The 21260-nt window shown below is 42.5% G+C and overlaps 2 protein-coding genes across 8 annotated transcripts in view; one reads left to right on the forward strand and one right to left on the reverse strand.

Annotated features, from left to right (window-relative positions):
- Positions 1-21260, forward strand: part of LOC137418798 (non-structural maintenance of chromosomes element 3 homolog) — a 92224-nt gene that overhangs the window by 68449 nt on the left and 2515 nt on the right. For 3 of the 4 annotated variants that reach the window (XM_078770875.1, XM_078770877.1, XM_078770874.1), the window contains exons 9-10: positions 10921-11035; positions 13546-13667. In XM_078770875.1, coding sequence (XP_078627001.1) covers positions 10921-11035; positions 13546-13656 — 226 coding nt within the window. In that variant the 3' untranslated portion in view covers positions 13657-13667. Of the gene's footprint in view, positions 1-8775; positions 8928-10920; positions 11036-13545; positions 13668-21260 lie in introns of those variants that run through there. The other variant, XM_078770876.1, reaches the window with a different exon arrangement.
- Positions 13698-21260, reverse strand: part of LOC137418766 (6-phosphofructo-2-kinase/fructose-2,6-bisphosphatase) — an 80682-nt gene continuing 73119 nt past the window's right edge. For all 4 annotated transcript variants that reach the window (XM_068104901.2, XM_068104896.2, XM_068104907.2 and 1 more), the window contains exon 13: positions 13698-15409. In XM_068104901.2, coding sequence (XP_067961002.1) covers positions 15350-15409 — 60 coding nt within the window. In that variant the 3' untranslated portion in view covers positions 13698-15349. The remainder of the gene's footprint in view (positions 15410-21260) is intronic.

Below are 21260 nucleotides of genomic sequence, written 5' to 3' on the forward strand. Positions count from 1 at the left end.
CTCACCAGCATGTGATTTAAAACACCTCACCACCACATAATTCAAAATGCCTCACCACCACGTGATTCAAAACCACCACGTGATTCAAAACCACCACAGCGTTATTAAAAACACTTCACAACCACGGAAACAAAAGCTTGAGGGAGTCGTCAAGTGACAACACAGACACTGCCCAGATGTGTAGATACAGTCACGTGAAAAAGTAAGTACACCCCATGTAAAGTTTTGACTTTTTCAACATATTTCAACACACAGCTGTTTGATCTTCATTTCAACAATATTGATAGATAAAGGTGATATAATGTTTGTTACATGATAACAAATATCATGAAACATTTACATTTTGTAGTCCATTGTATAATTTAAATAAACATAAATCCTAATTTCGCATGTGGAAAAAGTAAGTACACCCTTGGCTCTAATAGGTGGTATTGCCCCGTTTGGCAGAAACAACCTCAAGTAGGCGTTTCTTACAAATGTCTACCAGTCTCTGACATCGACTGGGATACATTTTTGCCCACTCCTCCATGCAGAATTCTTTCAGCTGTGCGATGTTTGAGAGGTTTCTTGCATTTACAGCTTGTTTCAAATCCCCCCACAACATCTCGATGGGATTTAGATCCGGGCTTTGACTTGGCCATTCCAGAACCCTCCATTTCTTTCTTTTCAGCCATTCCTTGGTAGATTTACTGGTATGTTTAGGGTCATTGTCATGTTGCAAGGTCCACCTTCGGTTGAGCTTCAACTTTCCGACAGATGGCCTCACATTATCCTCAAGCACCCTCTGGTACAATGAAGAATTCATAGTGGATTCTATGATGGTGAGCTGCCCAGGCCCTGATGCAGCAAAGCTGCCCCAAACCATAATATTTCCACCACCATGCTTTGCAGTTGGTATCAGGTTTTTGTGGTCTAATGCTGTCTTTGGTTTTCGCCAAACATGTCTTCTGGTACTGTGGCCAAATAGCTCTGCCTTTGACTCATCTGTCCAGAGCACATTGTTCAAGAAGTGCTGGTCTTTGCCTAGGTGTTCATTGGCAAACTTTAGTCTTGCCCTGATGTTCTTTGTGGACAGCAACGGTTTCCTCCTGGCACACCTCCCATGTCGATCAAATTTGTGCAGCCTCTTTCTAATGGTGGACTCGTACACTTTGACATCAACAGTGGCAAGAGCTACCTGTAGGTCCCATGATGACATTCTGGGGTTCTTAGAGACCTCTTTTAGCATCTTGCGGTCTGCTCTCGGGCTGAACTTGCTGAGGCGGCCTGGCCTGAACAAGTTGGCAGTTGTTTGGAATCTTCTCCACTTGCAGATGATCTTCCGGACAGTCGAATGATTGATTTCAAATTGTTTGGAGATCTTTTTAAATCCCTTCCCAGACTCGTAGGCATCTATAACCTTCTTTCTGAAGGCCTCAGAGAGCTGTTTTGAACTAGGCATGGTGACGCCGCACACTTCAACAACAAAGAGCAAACCAAACTAAATGTCTGAGGTTTAAATAAGACAGGTTCCTCCAAGATCCTCTCTAACGATGTTCTAATCATTTGCACCTGAACTGCTGCACCTGATTCTAATTTTAGGTGTTTGAAGTAGTGATAAATGTAGGGGTGTACTTACTTTTTCCACATGCAAAATTTGCATTTATGTTTATTTAAATTATACAATGGACTACAAAATGTAAATGTTTCATGATATTTGTTATATTATATCACCTTTATCTATCAATATTGTTGAAATGAAGATCAAATAGCTGTATGTTGAAATATGTTTAAAAAGTCAAAACTTTACATGGGGTGTACTTACTTTTTCACGTGACTGTATATAGATAAATGACTGTACCCGAGTTGCTGTTTTGTCATGGTTTAAACCAATCATAATTCAAACAATTATTTTGCACAAATGTATTTGTAATATACGTGATATTACCTTTTATGAACAATTGAAGTTGAAAACTTAAGTTGAAAAAAAATATTTCCCCCAAAAAATTCCATAAAAATAAATCGAAAATTTTTCAAAATAAATACCCTTAGGACATACCGACGGGAGAGATATGTGCACACCATAAATTTGGTACGATTTCACAAAAGTTTGAGAAAGTAGTTCAGTGACAACACACCTCAGGACAACACAGGACAGGACAGGACAGACACTGCACAGAATGAAATGAATGAATGAATGAATGATCGTTTTAAGGCCATTTTCCCCACAAGAGCGGGGGTTATCCTTGCGGGCCCCATGACAATCATGGTTCCCTGTTTGAGGCAATGTTTTTATGGCCGGATGCCCTTCCTGACGCCAACCCTTAGTCGCCTCTTACGATGCGCAGGGATACGGTGTACCTATTCTAAATCGGGGTACACACCGTGATCATTCATCCCAGCAAGCTGGTACTCAATTTGCCGACCTCGGAAGGATGATAGGCTGAGTCAACCCCCCTGGCGTTAATTCAGCGATCGATAGGGATTCGAACCCAGGATCCTACGATCCCAAGCCGGCACCCTAATCGCTAAGCCAACACCAGGCTTGAATTAATCAAGAAGGAAATTTTTTAAATTTTAATCTCATCCAGAATGCAAATGGTGTCATTTTGAACTAGGTACGGTACCTACTACCAACTACCTAACCTACTGATGCCATAGTGATGGGTAAAATAGTGGAAAGAGGAAGAGGCACAGATATGTATATATATATATATATATATATATGTATATATATATAATGTGTATATATATATATATATATATGTATATATATATAATGTGTATATATATATATATATATGTATATATATATATATGTGTATATATATATATATATATATATATATATATATATATATATATATATATATATATATATGTATATGTATATATATATATATGTATATATATATATATGTATATATATATATGTATATATATATATGTATATGTATATATATATATATATGTATATATATATATATATGTATATATATATATATGTATGTATATATATATATATGTATATATATATATATGTATATATATATATATATGTATATATATATATATATGTATATATATATATATATGTATATATATATATATATATATATATATATATATATGTATATATATATATATATATATATGTATATATATATATATATATATATGTATATATATATATATATATATATGTATATATATATATATATATGTATATATTAGGGTGGGCTTCAAAAAAGCAAAATGCAGATTTTCTCCGGGACATGGTCTATTTTTGTTCCTTTTGGTGTCAAAGGAAACCACACCAAATTTGAATGGAATCCATTAATATTTAGGGGTGCCACATCAGTGATGAATTTTCCCCCATGCAAAAATAGGAATTCCCATTTTTTGGGCTGTATATACACAAAAGAAATACATAATTATATATATACATTAAATATAATATTAAAAATAAATATATAGTAAATATACATTAAATAATAAATATACATAAATACACATTATACATTATATATATACAATATATTATACATACAGTTTTGAGACTTCCTATGATCACTATCTAGGCAATTTTCATGCATGTTTTGTACAGGTTCCCGTGGTCAGGGGTACGCTTTTTTAGTGTGTAATATGTAGGCCTAACTTATTGACTGTGGCTCTTTTGTAGAGAGTGACCCTGTGGAGTAAGAATTAACAGGATTTTACCCACATTCTTGCTTATTTTGCAGATATGGCATGTGCTAGTACCAGTGTTTCATTGAAAACTCGGGCTCAGGATAATGTGTATCTCATTTGGTCCACTTCTGGAGATGCCATCAAAGGTGCCAAGCTCCCGACTGTGCATCAATCTCTTGTCCTGTTTTTCCATCACCTGAAGAAGGAGAATCGCACTGCCCGGGAGAGTGCAACCCTCACCATTGAAGAGGTTGTGAAGTTCTGGGAAAAAGCTCACCTACCTACAACGACGAAGCAGCACTGCATCCATCGTTTGGAGAGGCTATATGAAGAATGGAGGAGCCTCCAAAAAGGTGCATAGCGGGGTGGTGCGACCCAAGAGAAAAAGGAAGCATCCTTCAAGGCCTCCTTGGAGAAGACGTTTGATCTTAGGCATGCAGATTCGGAGGCCATAATCACCAACCCCGAGGACAGGAAGTTTCTTCACGATCAATTCTCAGAGAGGAAGGCTTCAATGGGATCTGTAGACACTGTGTTGGAAGCAAAAACGTTCTTGTGTGTTTGAAAGATCAGCAGCCACGAGATTATTATCGTGAACTCCTAGAACTGACTGTCATCTACATGGGAGGAATCCCACCTCGTGGAATCCGGATCATGGCTCCAGGAGCAATGCACAGAGCCAGATGGATGGCAAAAGCACTATATTCACTACAGGTGTTCATGTTTCGGTCAGAGTTCCACTTGACACTTCGAGAGGCGAGAGAACTCCGAGCCTTCAACATTTTTGTCTGCCTTGTGTATGTACAGGCTTGGTTTCGGGCTCCACAAGCTATTGAGGCTCCCCTGAATGACATTAACCTCTTCAAGAAGTTGGAAAAGTTTGAACAAATCAATCAGAAGATGGCTCAGGCAGCCTTGAAGGCACTTGGCCGCCACACGTGGTACATGAGCCCAGTACTAGTGGCATTTGCATTCTTTGACACCAGAATTGACAAAGAAAGCAAGATCAATATGATTGAAGCATTGAAAAATGATGGTGAAAACCCCTCTCTAAAGAGACCAGCTATCAAACGAGGACCCGCCCTGTCAATCGCTGGCCTCATAACAAAACACACCAAGCATTTCTTCAGCATCCTAGGGACCCCAACTGATTGGATGGATAAGGATCGTGGTTCATGGGAGCAAGAAACCAGCTTTCAGGAAGCAAAGAAAGCCGCCAGTGGCTTCGTCGTGGTGAACGACAGGGCAGAAAGGGGTGTCGCATTGATACAAGACTACAATAAGCTCCTTACAAAGGATGAAGAGCAAAAGCAAGCTCTGCTCCAAGTTGTTGCTGCTCACAGGAAGATGTACCCCGATGCCAAGAAGGCAACAGTGGTGAAACAGGCCCAGAAATAGGAGTTACATTTCTCATTATATTTGGGTTTTTTAATATTATGTGATATGGTGTCTCTTCATTTTATGAACTGAACATTTGGATTGTTATCATTGAATTTGAGTTTTCATAGCAATATAGTGCTATTTGTGCAGCTATTGTAACTTGTGTTTGCTAGAATACAAAGAAAGTGAGTGGAGGGTGGATTTTCATAAAACAAAATTCTGGTTTTGCTTTCGATCCATATATAGAAATGTTGTGTAGACACCTTTAGTTTGAAGGCTGATGTGGCACCCCTAAATAAAATCAGATTGCTTTCATATTTGGTGTCTTTTCATTTTGGAACAAAAGGAACAACATAAATCCATGTCCCAGTAAATATTTAAAAAAAATTATTTTGAGCACCACCCTAGTATATATATATATATATGTATGTATATATATATATATATGTATATATATATATATATATATGTATATATATATATATGTATATATATATGTATATATATATGTATATATATATATATATATATATATATATATATATATATATATATATATATATATATATATATATATATATATGTATATATATGTATATATATATATATGTATGTATATATATATATATATATATATATATTTATATATATGTATATTTATATATATGTATATATATATATGTATATGTATATATATGTATATGTATATATATATATATGTATATATATATATATATATATATATATGTATATGTATATATATGTATATATATGTATATATGTATATGTATATATATGTATATATATGTATATATGTATATGTATATATATATGTATATATGTATATATATATATATATATATATATATATATATAGATTATATATATAGATAGATTATATATATAGATAGATTATATATATAGATAGATTATATATATACATATATATTGCTACGGTTTTGAGATTTGTACAGTAAATTCAATAAAGGTTAAAGGTTTGCCCCCCATAGCAACATGTAGCTTCATTTGTAGTATAGTTATGTCTTAGTATATGTGAGAGTAGGCCCCTTCCAATGTTAATCCTGCGTTGTGTAAAGACAGGAGGATAGGCCCTACTTCTACAAACCATTCCACGTCCATAGGCTCGATCCATTGCGGCTAAAAAGCCCTGGTTATGTTGGGCGTGAGTTAACACGAGGTGGGCCTCGGAAGGTGGAGGAGGGTTGAGGTCGGCGCAGCGGCGAGGCAATGACGGTAAGAATGAGCCACCAATCAGGGCTCACAGCGTGTGGCTGCAGCACTGCATCACAGGGCGTGGTTGGAACATTCGATCGGGCTAAGGGCGTGGCAATAAAACCGATTGCGCGAAGTCCCCACCTCAGTTGAGTTATGGGAGAGGTGTGCTGAAGGAAGTCGTGAGTTCTGAGTTCTGAGAAGGGAGACGTGCTTGAAGAGGATCACTCGCACTGTATGAACTTGGTTCGAGGGATACGTGGGCGCAGCCAAGGCGTTGATAACTTGCGCGGTTCAGCCAAACTGAATGAACGCGGCTGAATAACCGCCAGCCGCGCTAAGTCCGCCCTCTACCGTTCGTCCCGAGATTACCCGTTTGTTCGAGCGACACGATACGAGTTCCTGCCTTCGCCTACCTCTATCTCCGCGGGACGTGCCGGGGACCATGGAGAGCCGGACGGGGCCGAGCCTGGACGACCACCGCGGCACTGGAGAACATCATCCTGCCCATCTGCAATCCCCGTGTGAGTGTGTGAGACGGGCCCGTTTGTCCTTGGGTATTAATAATTAAGACTGTCTAAGCTTCCCTGTGTCTCTTCGTCCTGAGCTGTAAATACGTGCATAATAATTAAACCTATTTGTTTTGTCCTAAAGAAAAGTGTGCGTTGTAGTCGAAGTTTTACGGTATATATTTTTGGTTAAGTGGGTCAGGGATACCTTCTCTGGTCCCTGTCTTCGTGTTTGCTTCAAATTGGATTTGGTAGTCTGTTGAACTTTATGTACTCGGCCAATCCTACAGTTTTTACGGCGTAGCCCATCGGGCAGAGCCGTCTAGAACAGTGTTTGTCCGTCTGTGTGTTTGTATGTCCCGTCAAACGTATACCAATCAGAGCTGAGAATCTGGTCACATGACAGGGTGATGTGATTAAGTCATTAATCAGTCATAATGATTAAGTCATTACGGCGTAAAGCTGGTTGACTCTCCACACACCGCCATTTTGTTTTATATGCCGTTCATGCCGAACTATCATCGAACCTGTCATATATCACAATCGCCATGCTCTACCTTGACGTTTTTCATTCAGTGTGAAACACAAACAAACCGATTGTTAAAATGACCATCAAATATCGAAAGCATCGGCGTTATGTCTCTTCCAACAATACGGTACGTATAGGCCTTAGGCGTTATGACTCGTCTTCGGACAAATTAAGCCCAGGTTTGTTAATACAGTAGTGTATCGTTTTCGTAATAATAATAATAATAATAATAATAATAATAATAATAATATAACAAATAGAACCATAATACTTTAATCCCAATGTCGTGAATTGAAGGTTTATGGATTGAAGCGGTGTATGGTTCATGATCAATGATGCATTGTTCGGCACTAATATTAATAACTGAGGAACTAAGGAATTAGTCTCGGTTTTTTGATCGTAATATCATTTTCGAAATAATGATAACGTAACGTTATTATTGTAAATCTAATTGTAACACTAATCCTTTCGTAGTGACTGCAAACTTACTGGAAGTTAAAATATATCATCTTCTACATATTAAACTAGCGGCAGTTTTGTGTCCGTTACGTCTATGATGTCATTACGACGGCTGACTCCACCGACCGACATTTTAATTTGCAAGTACACCCGCTCACTACTGGGGTGGCAGGAAGGGTCATTCCTCTTTGGGGTATATAGATTACAGTCTATCTATGGTCGGGTCTCAAGATCATTGGGTGTGTGTTCATTTACCAAGGTTCTTGTGGAGAGATCACCAGGTGGTTTCAGCATTCGAGCAAGCACTCCGTTCAAAGCCGTTAAGGAATGGCTGGCTTGTCAAGCGCTAGCTAGCTGCTTGGTAAATGAGCACACCTCCAACCCTTGTGGGGTACATAGATTGCAGTCGATATATGGTCGGGGCTCAAGAACTTTGGGTGTGTTCATTTACCAATGTTCTTGTGGAGAGATCGCCAAGTGATTGAAGCATTCGAGCAAGCACTCCGTTCAAAGCCGTTAAGGAATGACTGGCTTGTCAAGCGCTAGCTCGCTGCTTGGTAAATGAGTACATCTCCAAACCTTGTGGAGTATATAGATGACAGGAGATCTTCGCTCAGTTCTGTAAGTAAAACTTACCTCTTGGATGTCTGGATTCCTCCAAATTTCTTTGTTTAATGTTATAAGCAGCATTAGCGACTGTTTGAAAAGCTAATCATACATGTTTGTGGTTTATAATATTTTACAAGCCCGGCTACGCCGCTGTTAGACTTTTGGTCTTGTTTTTATACCCATACATAGTCTAAACTCGTGGAAGGACGTAACAGACAAAAACAGGTTGCAAAACACGCATGCATGGGGTGGACAAAATGGATCCAGAAGGAAATTCCAAGAATGGAAAACTGGAAGCTTGCAAGGAGGGGGGATTCGGGTGGGGTTAACGACAGCAGAAAATATCGTGGTTTAGGATTGGGGACGATCTGAGATGGTGTTTCACAGCTGTCTTGAAGACCTGAAGGGAAGATTGCGATTGAAGAGGATGTGATGTGGAAGTTGATTTGGTTGAGTTGCATCAGGCCACCACTTTGTTCTCGCCTCAGCAGGTATATTCTCAGGATGCCTTGCATCTGTATAACATTTTGTGGATCGTGAGTAGTTTCCTTGTTTTGGTGTCGAGTTTGTTGATTACCTCTACCATCTGCGATGGACAAAGGTTCGGTTTTTCACCCCTGTCCTTTTGTTTCTTTGTTTGCGACAGGATATCTCAAAAGGTTGTGGATGGATTCAGTTAAAACTTGGTGGACAAGTTGGGGAAGTGACGAGGACAAATTAATTCGATTTTGGTGAAGATCCGAATCGGGATATGAGAATTTTTAAAGTGATTCCTCACCATTGAGAGATGGGCCCAAAGTGATATAGAGCACAATATTTGAAAACGCTGTGAACGAGTTATGACAAAACTCGGTGGATGAGTTGGTTCAGTGACGAGAATAAGCAGATGCGATTTTGATTCAGATCCGGCCTATCGATGGGATCCAAAACGCAAACTGTTCAGCCCGGCAGAGGTATGCTCTCTACTGAGTGCCGTTGTAGTTTCTGATAGTGACCAGTTTATTATTCCGCAGCTGTTCTGGAATACTAGTACTTGTAGTTGGTTTATGACTGATTTTGTTTCTCGGGGTGAGATTTGTTTTCAGGATCAGCCTCGTTCTATGCAGGTATTCTTTGGTAATTGTTTTGCGCATTTGTTTGTGATAATTTTGGTGGCCCTCTTTTACTCCAAGGTATTTATATGATGCTTCGTTGTCTAGCTCCTATATTGTTGTATGCGGATGTGCACTTGGCACACTTATCTAGGCCAAATTCCATTTGAATGTCGTTGGAGTACTGTTTCATTAATTTGAGTTGTTCTGACAATTTTTCATTGTTTGGTGCAGAAAGTTTTAAATTATCCATGTAAATCATGCATTTTAATTTTGTGATTGAAGCTTTTTCAGCAGGATTACCATGTATGGGCATGAGACTGATGGTGTAAGTGGAGAATAGATATAAAACACTGAGTACGGTATTTAAACTGAGGATTCATTCCATCCTGGTGATGCAAATGCCAAACAGACTTCTTCCGTATGCAGCACAAGGCTGCGGGGTAGCATCATCGGCTGAGGGTGCCGCTGATGCAGTGCCCTCAATATGTTAGAGCAGGAATTTGTAATTTGGTCATGGTGTCAACGATAGCTCGCCTTCGATTTGTGAAGGACACCGTGGGATCTTTAACGTCCACCAACTACTGCCGGCAGATGGGACGCCTGGTTAACGTCCATCCGAGGGGCGCACATTGATGAATCCCCCTGCCTATAAAAGACCGTGGTTACAATATATATCTGGGTTGGGATTCCAACCCAGGTTAGACAGCGTGGAGGTGAGTGTGCGTACCTGTGGGCCATCCTGGCAGCCCACCAAACACATTGACCCAGACACACTACTGATTATCTGGTGTATTCAGCATGGCGGTCCCAACTATATGGACCTGTCCATTTAAACTGCACCACAAATCAACAGGGTGCGTCGTTGGCAATGCTGTTCCAGGGTATGCAGCCTGCCTGCCTCTGAACCCCACATACTGAGCACGTGAGGGATGTTAAATCAAATGGTCTTTTTGTTCCCCACTGCCCCTAATATGGCGGCTCGATTAAAAAACATCCAGGGTTTAGCCTCACTGCTAATATGGCGGCTTGATTAAACATCCAGGGTTTAGCCTCACCGCTAATATGGTGGCTTGATTAAGCATCCAGGGTTTAGCCTCACCGCTAATATGGCGGCTTGATTAAACATCCAGGGTTTAGTCCCTTGCTTAGGATGGTGGTGCTGTTAAATGTCCAGGCCTGAGCCTCATGGCCATCATGGCAGCTCAGTTTAGCCTTAATGAGGCACCCAGGCCTTAATGAGGTCAACTCATATGGCGGGTCTGTTACACATCCAGGCCTTAATGAGCTCATGACTCGTACAGCGGCTCCATTAGACATCCAGGCCTTATTGAGCTCGTGACTCGTACAGCGGCTCTGTTAGACATCCAGGCCTTTGCTAGAATGCACGTTAACAGCGAACGCTTTAATGGCTTGATTCACACACTGCTGCTTGTTACAGGTACCTGGAGCACACACGAGTCTTGAACACAGATGTTCCTGAGTACAATGTCAGCTGGGGTGCTCGAGCATTTGCTGAATCATCCAAGCTGAAGATCCTGGAGTTTGTCAGCAAGGTCAGGCTGTTTCTTTGCACACTCGTTATTGTGTTCCCCTGCACCCCTCACCATCTTGTTTGTTAAACTGGTATCTGGTATTTCACTCAAGCCGACTGGCACGGTCTGCAAGCAGCCATCAATCATCTGGACTGGTCTCCCATCTCTACTGCCTCTGACATCAATTCTTCCTGGGAATTCTTCCAAAGCAAACTGCTCTCTCTCATGCACAGATTTATCCCATCTCGTCTTCAGTTGTCTTACCCTTCCTCCCGTCCATGGTACACTGAATCTTGTGGTGAGGCAGTTGCCCTGAAACAACTTTCCTTTGCCTCTTGGAAGGCAAATCCAACTGAAGGCAATCTCAGTTCCTTCCACCAAGCTCGAAACAAGTGTGTGTCTACCCTCAGGAGTGCCAGGAAGCACTATCTCTCCACACTCAAGATTGAACTCTCAAACCTGTCTCCTTCCTCCAAATCCTGGTGACATCTGGTCAAATCCGTTTCTGGTGTTTGTTCCCCCTCCATTCCCTCACTTACCTCAAATGGCTACACAGTTGACACCGCACGTGACAAAGCCGAATGCCTCAACTCTGTGTTTGCCCCAAAATCTTGTGTCCCAAACCCATCTCTCTCTGTTCCCACCTTTCCCAGTCGAACCCAACTGCTCCTGGACTCTGTGTCCTTCTCTCCTGACAAGGTGGAGAAGTTTTTATCAAACCTCGACTCTGATTCTGCAACTGGACCAGACGGCATCAGCCCACGGGTCCTAAAATCCTGCTCTGCCGCTCTATCTCACCCTCTCTCTGTTCTTTTCACCCTCTCTTTTGCTCAAGATCATCTGCCAGCATCTTGGAAATCAGCAAACATTACCGCTTTACACAAAAAAGGTGCAAAAACAGATCCTTGCAACTACAGACCAATCAGCCTGCTTCCAATTATCAGCAAAGTCATGGAATCCATCATTGCTTCGGATATCAAATCCTTCCTCTTCTCCAATGGCTTGATCTCTGATCATCAATTTGGATTCAGACCAGGTCATTCTACTCTGGACATGTTGCTTCTGCTGTCTCAACAATGCATGGAGGTCCTCAATGCCAAACAGGAAATCAGAGCTGTCTCACTTGACATGTCACGTGCCTTCAATACGGTCTGGCACCCAGCTCTGCTCGCCAAACTCGAGTATGGTATCCATGGAAATCTCCACTCATAGCTTGCGGACTTCCTCTCTGGTCGTAGGCAACGTGTGGCCCTGAATGGATTTCTCTCATCTCCCCTTCCTGTTCTGGCTGGAGTTCCCCAAGGTAGTGTTCTGGGCCCTGTGCTATTTCTGGTCTTCATCAATGATCTCTCCGACTCTCTGGAAAATCCTCTCTATCTCTTTGCTGATGACTCCACCATCTGCCGCTCCATTCCTCATCCCTCAGATCGGCAGTCTGCAGCGTCCTCACTCTCTGCAGACCTGGACAAAATCACAGACTGGTCAAACAAGTAGAACATGTCTTTCAATCCTGACAAATCTCACACTCTTACAATGTCTCTCCGAAAGGACCGACTGGAAAACCCTCCCATCTACTTTCTCAACAATCCTCTCCAAGAAGTTCTGTCGCTCAAGCTTTTGGGTCTCACTATCTGCCATGATCTTTCTTGGGAAAACCACATTTCCAAGCTGGCCTCCAAAGCCAGTCGCCGACTGGGCATCCTCCGTCGTGCGAAGTCCTTCCTTGGCACACCTGAGCTCCTCACCACATACAAGGCTTTCATCCGCAGCTCAATGGAATACTGTTCCCCCCTCTGGGCTGGTGCTCCTGCCTCACACCTAGCTCGGCTTCACGCTGTTGAGGCCAAAGCTTTCAGAATCATTGGAATCTCCTGCGATGAAGTTAACTCCGAGGACCTTTCACTCACTCACCGCAGGCAGGTTGGTGGTCTTTCTGTCTTCTACCGACTCCTCTCCGGCCTTGCTCCCCCAGCTCTCTCTGTGCTCTGTCCCCCCAATATTCCTTCAGGTCGCACAAGATCTGCCTGCAACCCTCTTATGGATAAACTGCCAAAATCTAGGCTCTCTGCTCACCTTCACTCTTTCATTCCCCTTTTCTCCCGCCTCTGGCACAAACTCCCCCACTCCCTTCAATCCCACTCCTCCCTCCAGGTCTTTAAAACAGCTGTTCACCACCATCTCTCATCTTCCCCCATCCAAAACCTTGATCTTTTCTACCCCCGCTAATTCACCCGAGTCCTTGCAGTGTTAATATGTTTTATACCTCTCCCACCTCCCCCCAAGTCCTCCCGATGTCCCTGCTCTCAAATGTTGTGTTTGTGTCCTTCCCCCTCTCCCCCCATCTTGTCTGCCGCTCCCCTTGTTTTTTGTGTTTTGTGTGTCGGTTTGACTTTTTGTGTGATTAATGTTAGCTCTTTCACGAGCTTTGATCTTGTATACAAAAAAAAACAAAAAAAAAACGGGGAGGGGTGGGGGTGGTGAGGGGGATATAGATATTGTTGGCTGACTTTCTTTCCCTGGGGTGTGTCAAGATGTTCGGTAACGGACCTCAGGATTGGTTACAGTACAGAGATTCAACGAACCACGCTGGATCTGCAACAAACCACACTGGATCTGCAACTCAAACACCAGGGCGAGGATGATCGTTTTCAAGGTACAGCTGCATCACACTTGCACACTCAGGGTCAGTCCTTTGATTCCACCGTTATGCCATTATTTATTATTATTATTATTATTGCACCTTTTGCGATTGTCTGGTACACAATTGTGAATACATTCTCTAAAAATTTCTGCAACTCATGTACAAACCACAGAACCACATTCCATCATGAACCCTTAATGGTTCAAAGTACATTTACCAGGGGAGCATACAACATCCCATTGGCCCTCAAAATGGTCATGTAATCCTCGTAGGGAATCGGCGACAGGTGGTGCTTGGTCTCGACTATGTGCGACTCGTGTTCAGTCTCGATGATGTGTGGCGCTCGGACAGTCTTGATGACATGCGGTGTTTGGGCTTGTTGGCGTGTGGTGCTCAGGCTCTGTGTCGATGATGCGCTCGGGCTCAGTCTTGACAATGTGTGGTGCTTGGGCTCGGTCTCGACGACGTGTGGTGCTCGGATACGGTCTCAATGACATGCTCGGGCTCGTTGGCATGCGGTGCTCAGGCTCAGTCTCGACAATGTGTGATGCTCGGTCTCGACGACGTGCGGTACTTGGACGCGGTCTCCACAACGTGTCGTGCACATGTGTGGTCTCGACAACGTGTGGTGCTCGGTTATAACTATGTGTGATGCTCAGGCTCGGTCTCGACGATGTGCAGTGCTCGGTCATAACGACGTGTGATGCTCGGGCTCGTTCTCGACGATGTGCGGTGCTCGGGTCTGGTCTTGACGACGTGTGGTGCTCGGTCTCCACAACGTGTCGTGCTCCTGTGTGGTCATAACGACGTGTGATGCTCGGGCTTGGTCTCGACGACGTGCGGTGCTCGGTCATCACGACGTGTGAGGCTCGGGCTTGATCTCGACGATGTGCGGTGCTTGGGTGTGGTCTCGATGAGGTGTGGTGCTCGGTCTCCACAAGGTGTAGTGCTCTGGTGTGGTCACGACAACATGCGGTGCTTGGGTGTGGTCTCAACGACGTGTAGTGCTCGGGCTCGGTTTCCACAATGTGTGGTGCTCGGTCAAAACTACGTGTGATGCTCGGTCGTAACTACGTGTGATGCTCGGTCTCGGCGACGTGCGGTCTCCACAATGTGTGGTGCTCGGTCATAACTAGTGCGGTGCTCGGGTGTGGTCTCGACGACGTGGAGTGATCAGATGCGATGTCGACGACGTGCAGTGATCAGGTGTGGTGTCGACGACGTGCAGTGATCAGGTGCGGTGTCGACAATGTGCGGTGATTTATATAATTAAAATTGATGTGCTTTATATTAAAGTGGATATGGTGTCGTCCCAATGTGCCCGGCATCCTTTTGGCATTGCTGCCTCATACCTATAACTTCTACTTAAGTTTCTCTCACCCCCAAATGCTTCTGTTATGGGCAAGTTTGTTTTCAGTAAACAAAAAGTTGAGTGCTAGGGCTTAATGATTGTTGTGGTTTAACTCATTTCCCAGTCTGTAGTGGAGGGTAAATTCAAAGCAAACAGTTACACACCATGAGAATAATATAAAATAACACACCACCTCACCCACAATTTGTAGTAGATCAAAGATGCCGTTCAACAATGACAAAAATGAATTTGTAACGTTGTACAAGAAATTGGAAAAGTCCAAACTTGCTGGCAACACGTGCTTTGATGGAGCCAACGTGCCCGTTTGAAAGCAGAAAAAGGATCACTCGTGGTGCGGCACGGTTGTGAGTGCATCTGCTCGCGTGCGTGTCACCTTCACGTTCTGCACACACACAGACAGCAACATGATGATGTCCATGCATGTGCAACCTCCTCTCTGTCCCCCCAATCCTCCAGCATGTGAGCAGCACATCTTTGCAAATATGAGGACAGGTGTTGGTTCAAAACTTTTGTCAAATCCACCTAATGAACCAGATTGCTAGCTCGTGGTCAGAGAAATGGCTACGGGTGTTATGGGTGTGCGGGCTGGGATTATGTTGGGGGGGAGGGGGGCTACGGGTGTGCGGCCTGGGATTATGTTGGGGAGCTATGGGTATGCGGGCTGGGATTATGTTGGGAGGCTAAGATTGTGTGGGCTGAGATTATGTTGGGGGCTGCGGGTGTGCAGGCTGGGATTATGTTGGGGGTTTGGTTTCTGCGACGTGCAAATTGTGATTAATCCACCACACTAGGTAGATATAAAATTTTAGTTTGTGATAGTATCTCACAACGTAGTGTACATGTTGAGGTAAAGCACCACTCATGCCGTGTTGTGTGGATGGATATAAGTGGGAGATCAATTATGAGATAGAATGCCACTGACATACTGTAAGCCCGGTTTGCCATATACCTACTCCTCCTTTTTGATTATAATCCGTCCCATTCCCTCAACTGTAATATGTCTACATCATACCCTGGGAACGTTTCCTAGGTCCAAAACTACGTACTTTCAAATCATGCAGGTACATGCCTTATGTTAACTGCCGGTGTTGTGGATGCGGATATAAAACTTCTCTTCCGGCACAGCCAACTACGCCATAAGATACGCTAACCTAACTGCACCCTAACGGGTTCCATCTCTCACCACTGGCTGCTCGGTGTGACACCGTGCCCCTCACACACCCTCAGGTTACCTACCCGGCATGAAAGTTAATTTCGCCAATTTTTCACAGAGTTCTGCCCTTTTTGAACTTGGTAAATATCACATATAATGCATGGATCAGTTTTGAGCTGCCCCTGACTCCACCCCAAATGAAGCAGCACAGATAGACAGGCCTCAGGCTGGGGTGTTAATCCATGGTCCAGTGCAATTGCAATTATTCCAGGTATATAACCACCATGTACTCGTAATATACTGTCGGACCCCGCTATTCACTGTTCCGCTATTTGGGGTTCCGCGTATTTGTGGGTGATAAAATGTGACCGGTTTCTCTATTCGCAGAAAAGTGTCCTGCGAATTGGCGGTTTTTTTCCTATTCGCAGCCGTGTTCCGGAAATTCGTGGTTTTTCAGGGACATTGAAACAATGCCGTGGCATACATTCGCAGGATTTTCATCGACCTTCGCGGATTATATCATCGACATTCGTGGGATTTGCCTCGCCATTCGTGGTCTAGTCCTCTATTCGTGGATTTTCATGACTCGGGAACCTATCCTTGGTTTCCCGGTTGCTTGGTATCCTATTCATGGTTTCGCTATTTGCAGATTTTCCAGGAACATATACCCCATGAATAGCGGGGTCCGAGGGTACAATACAGTGAGTTCAGAAAGTATTCACACCCCTTGACATTTTTCACATTTTGTTGTGTTCCAGCCTGAATGGAAAATGGATTAAATTGAGGTTTTTTTTGTCACTGGTCTATATGTAATAATACCCCATAATGTCAGTGGGATTTTGTTTTTATAATTTTTTTACAAAATGAAAAATGAAAAGCTGAAATGTCTCGAGTAATTAAGTATTCAACCCCTTTGCTATGACACTCCAAATTGAGCTCAGGTGCATCCAATTTCCTTTGATCATCCTTGACATGTCTCTCCAACTTGATTGGAGTCCACCTGTGGCCAATTCAATTGATTGGACATGATTAGAGGGAAACACACCTTTCTGTACAAGGTCCCACAGTTGACCGCGCATATCAGAGCAGAAACTCTACAGTAGAACTCCTGCACAAGGAACTGTCCGTGGAACCTGAGATAGAATTGTGAGGAGGAAAAGATCTGGGGAAGGGTATAAAACAATTTCTCGAGTGTTGAAAGTTCCCAAGAGCATGGTGAGCATCATTAGGAAATATTAATAATATGTAACTACCCAGACTCTTCCTCGAGCTGGATATCTGACCAAAGTGATCAACCGGGCAAGAAGGACTTTAGTTCGGGAGGTGACCAAGAACCCAAAGACCACTCCAACAGAACTACAGAGTTCCTTGTCTGAGATGGGAGAACCTGCCAGAAGGACAATAGTCTCAGCAGCTCTTCACAAATCCAGGCTTTATGGGAGAGTGACCGGATGGTAGCCACTCCTGAGATAAAGGCACATGACAGCACACCTGGAGTTTGCAAAAAGGCACGTGAAAGACAGAGCACGAGGCAAAATATTCTGTGGTCTGATGAGACGAAGATTTAACTCTTTGCCTGAATACAAAGTGCTACGTCTGGCAGAAACCAAGCACAGCTCATCAGTCATCACCCATCTAACACCATCCCTACCTTGGAGCATGGTGGTGGCAGCATCGTGCTGTGGGGATGTTTTTCAGTGGCAGTGACTGGGAGACTTGTAAGGATAGAGGGAACAATTCATGTAGCCAAATACTGGCTAATCCTTGAAGAGAACCTGCTTCAGAGTGCAAAAGACCTTAGTCTATGGCGAAGATTTATGTTCCAAGAGGACAATGACCCCAAGCATAGAGCCAAAGTAACACTTGGATGGCTTCAGAACAAGAACGTGAGAGTCCTTGAGTGACTCAACCAAAGCCCAGACTTGAATCCCATTGGGAATCTCTGGAAAGACTTGAAGATTGCTGTTCATCGACGCTGCCCATCCAACTTGACAGATCTTGAGCAAATCTGCACGTAAGAATGGGAGAAACTCCCCAAATCCAGGTCTGCAAAGCTGATACAGACATACTCAAGAAGATTTGAAGCTGGAATCGCTGCCAATGGCACTTCTACAAGGTATCGACTCGGGGCTGAATACTTATGTAAACTAGATATTACTATATTTCATTTTTAATTATTTTGTAAAAAATTCGAAAACAAAATTCCACTTTGACATTAATGGGGTATTAATATGTGTATATCAGTGTCAAAAATCTCAATTTAATTCATTTTAAATTTAGGCTGTAACAGAACAAAATGCAAAAGAAGTCAAGGGGGTGAAGGTATTGTATATGCTCATAAGCCGTACGCATTTGTTTGTTTCATGTATGTACATCGGGTTATTTTTTATTGCGTTCAGCAGATCGGCAGGCCTTAGGCCTGGGTGTTAGTTCATGGCTCAGTGCAATTAGAATGATCCCACATATACAAGCACGATGTATTATATATGCTCATAAGCCGTACGCATGTTTTTGTTTCATGTATGTACATCGGGTTATTACTCCCGCTAGGGAGTTGTGTGTGTGTGTGTTTGTGTTTGTGTGTGTGTGTGTGTGTGTGTGTGTGTGTGTGTGTGTGTGTGTGTGTCAACAAGATATCTGGAAAAGTTCTGAACGGATTTGGATGAAAGTTGGTGGAATGATTGCCCTTTGGATAAGGAAGAATTGATTAGTTTTTGGTGAAGCTCAGGATATTATTCCGGATCCAGGAATTGTTTTGGGAATTTTTTTTCTGTTTTCCTTTAAAAACCATTTTCTCTGCAATAATTGGACCGATTGAGAGCAAATTTTCACCATAGGAGGGACTCGGTCTGTAGAATATTTTAATGGCAATTATGACGTTACAGGTCACGTGGTTCGGCCGCCATATTGTTTTGAGTGAAAAACACTAAAATCCAATTTTCTCCAAAACGCCTGAACAGATCGAGGCCAAACTTTGCAGGCAGAATCGCATACCCATGACGAACAAAAAGGTCAGCGAGCATGATGTCATGCATCACATGGTTTCAGAGTTATGACGTTTTTAAGCACAAACCTTTAAAACCTAGCTCCTCCCTCACTTGTGATCCAATCGAGGGGAAACTTCACAGATCTGTTCAGCATATCACTCTACTAAAATGTCCTTTTGGAATTTGCGATAGGTCACGTGGTTTGGCAGACATCGTTAATTAAACGCAAATAATAAAAACATTTATATCTCTTGAACCACTTCATTGATCGACGTGAAACTTCATACTGCAGTATGTCATGAAGAACAACAAGTGTGCAAAATTTGAAGATGATTGGATATACGGTCTGGAAGCTCGAAGTTGTTATTGCGTGAAGAAGAAGAGTCTTCGACTGTGGACGATTAATTATTTATCACATGTACAGACTTACAGGCATCGTTTGACACAATCTCCCGGGTTAATTTGAACATCAAATAAAATTATAATTCCAGATTTGTCAATAGCTGAGGTGTCAATAACAAAGGAATAAACAGATTTGGCAAAATTCCAACTTTAAAAAAAAAAGATCGCATATTCATCCAGGGTTGTGAGAGGCTGAAGAAGAAGAAACCTCACATGGGCTTCCCAGACCAAATAAATAATTCTGGTTCTGGCTCTGCGATTATCAGGTTTATTACTCCCGCCAGGGAGTAATGCATTCAATCGTGTCCTATGTTCGTGTGTTTGTGAACAAGATATCTGGAAAAGTTCTGAACGGATTTGGATGAAAGTTGGTGGGATGATTGCCCTTGGGATAACGAATAATTGATTAGTTTTTGGTGAAGCTCAGGATTTTATTCCGGATTCAGGAATTTTTTGGGGAAAGATTTTTTTCTGTTTTACTGCATTAAAGCTTTTATTCTAATTCTTAAATGATGTTTTTCTCCTCTAATTCCAAGATATATCAAAATAAATTCTCTGACAGTTAAGGGCCTACTTTCTTTTTCATTTATTGTTTTGTGGAGAGGGGATGTTAAACAAAACGTATTATTCCAACTAAACCCACGGCGGGAGTATGCGCTCTACTGAGTGGCGTTCTAGTTTTTATTGCGTTCGGCAGATCGGCAGGCCTTCGGTCCGGGTGTTAGTTTTTGGCTCAGTGCAATTAGAATGATCCCACGTATGCAAGCACGATGTATTGTATATGCTCATAAGCTGTACACATGTTTTTGTTTTCTTGTATGTACATCGGGTTAGTTTTATTGCGTTTGGCAGATCGGCAGGCCTCAGGCCTTAGGCCTGGATGTTAGTTCACGGGTCAGTGCAATTAGAACGATCCCACATATATAAGCACGATGTATATTATATATTGCACATAAGCCGTACACATGTTTTTGCTTCATGTATGTACATCGGGTTGTTTTTATTATTTTTGGCACCGAACGCAGCATTATGCACCGCCCAAATAAAGGGATATGCCTGCTGGTATGGAATTTTCCAGACGTTTTCCCCTTACCATTAAACATGTTGAACTGAAACTTGGAAGGGGACATGTATTTTAAAGCAATTTCTCCCTCTTGTTATAAATCATTATCATTACCCCATTATAAATTAGAAATCGGTCTACAGACGTCCGTTCGTCTCTAATCGAGGAACTACTTGATTTCAGTTCAATGTTGAATCAAATTTCCCGCTCACACTCTCACCGTTGGGGAATATCGAGATTCAGACAAAATCATATTTCCAAGGAAGTATATATCGTGCTCAGAAATGCAAATCAAGAGTTTAAAAGACCCTTCCCGTGTCTTTCATTCAAGACTGCGTGGCGTAACGGGTTCTGTTAACACTCCAGTTCTTATTGCAATAAAACTACTGATTGTTCGTATGGGGGCCTCTTGTGGTTATAGTTACGAGAGCAGTAGCGTCGGTGTGGAAATTTTAATTTTCCCTCGCATGGGTTCGCTTCATCCAATAACCCTAACGTGCATCTCTCTGGGGGCTACGCCCCAATCTTGTATGGTCGTGTGAAGATCATATTCCCATACTCCATGTGCAGATAATATCGAAGAACGTGTAATTCCTGGGATTGATTTGGGTGGTGGGGAAGGTGGATG

Source organism: Myxine glutinosa, chromosome 1, assembly GCF_964187855.1.
Source record: "Myxine glutinosa chromosome 1, kmMyxGlut1.1, whole genome shotgun sequence".
NCBI lineage: Eukaryota > Metazoa > Chordata > Myxini > Myxiniformes > Myxinidae > Myxine > Myxine glutinosa.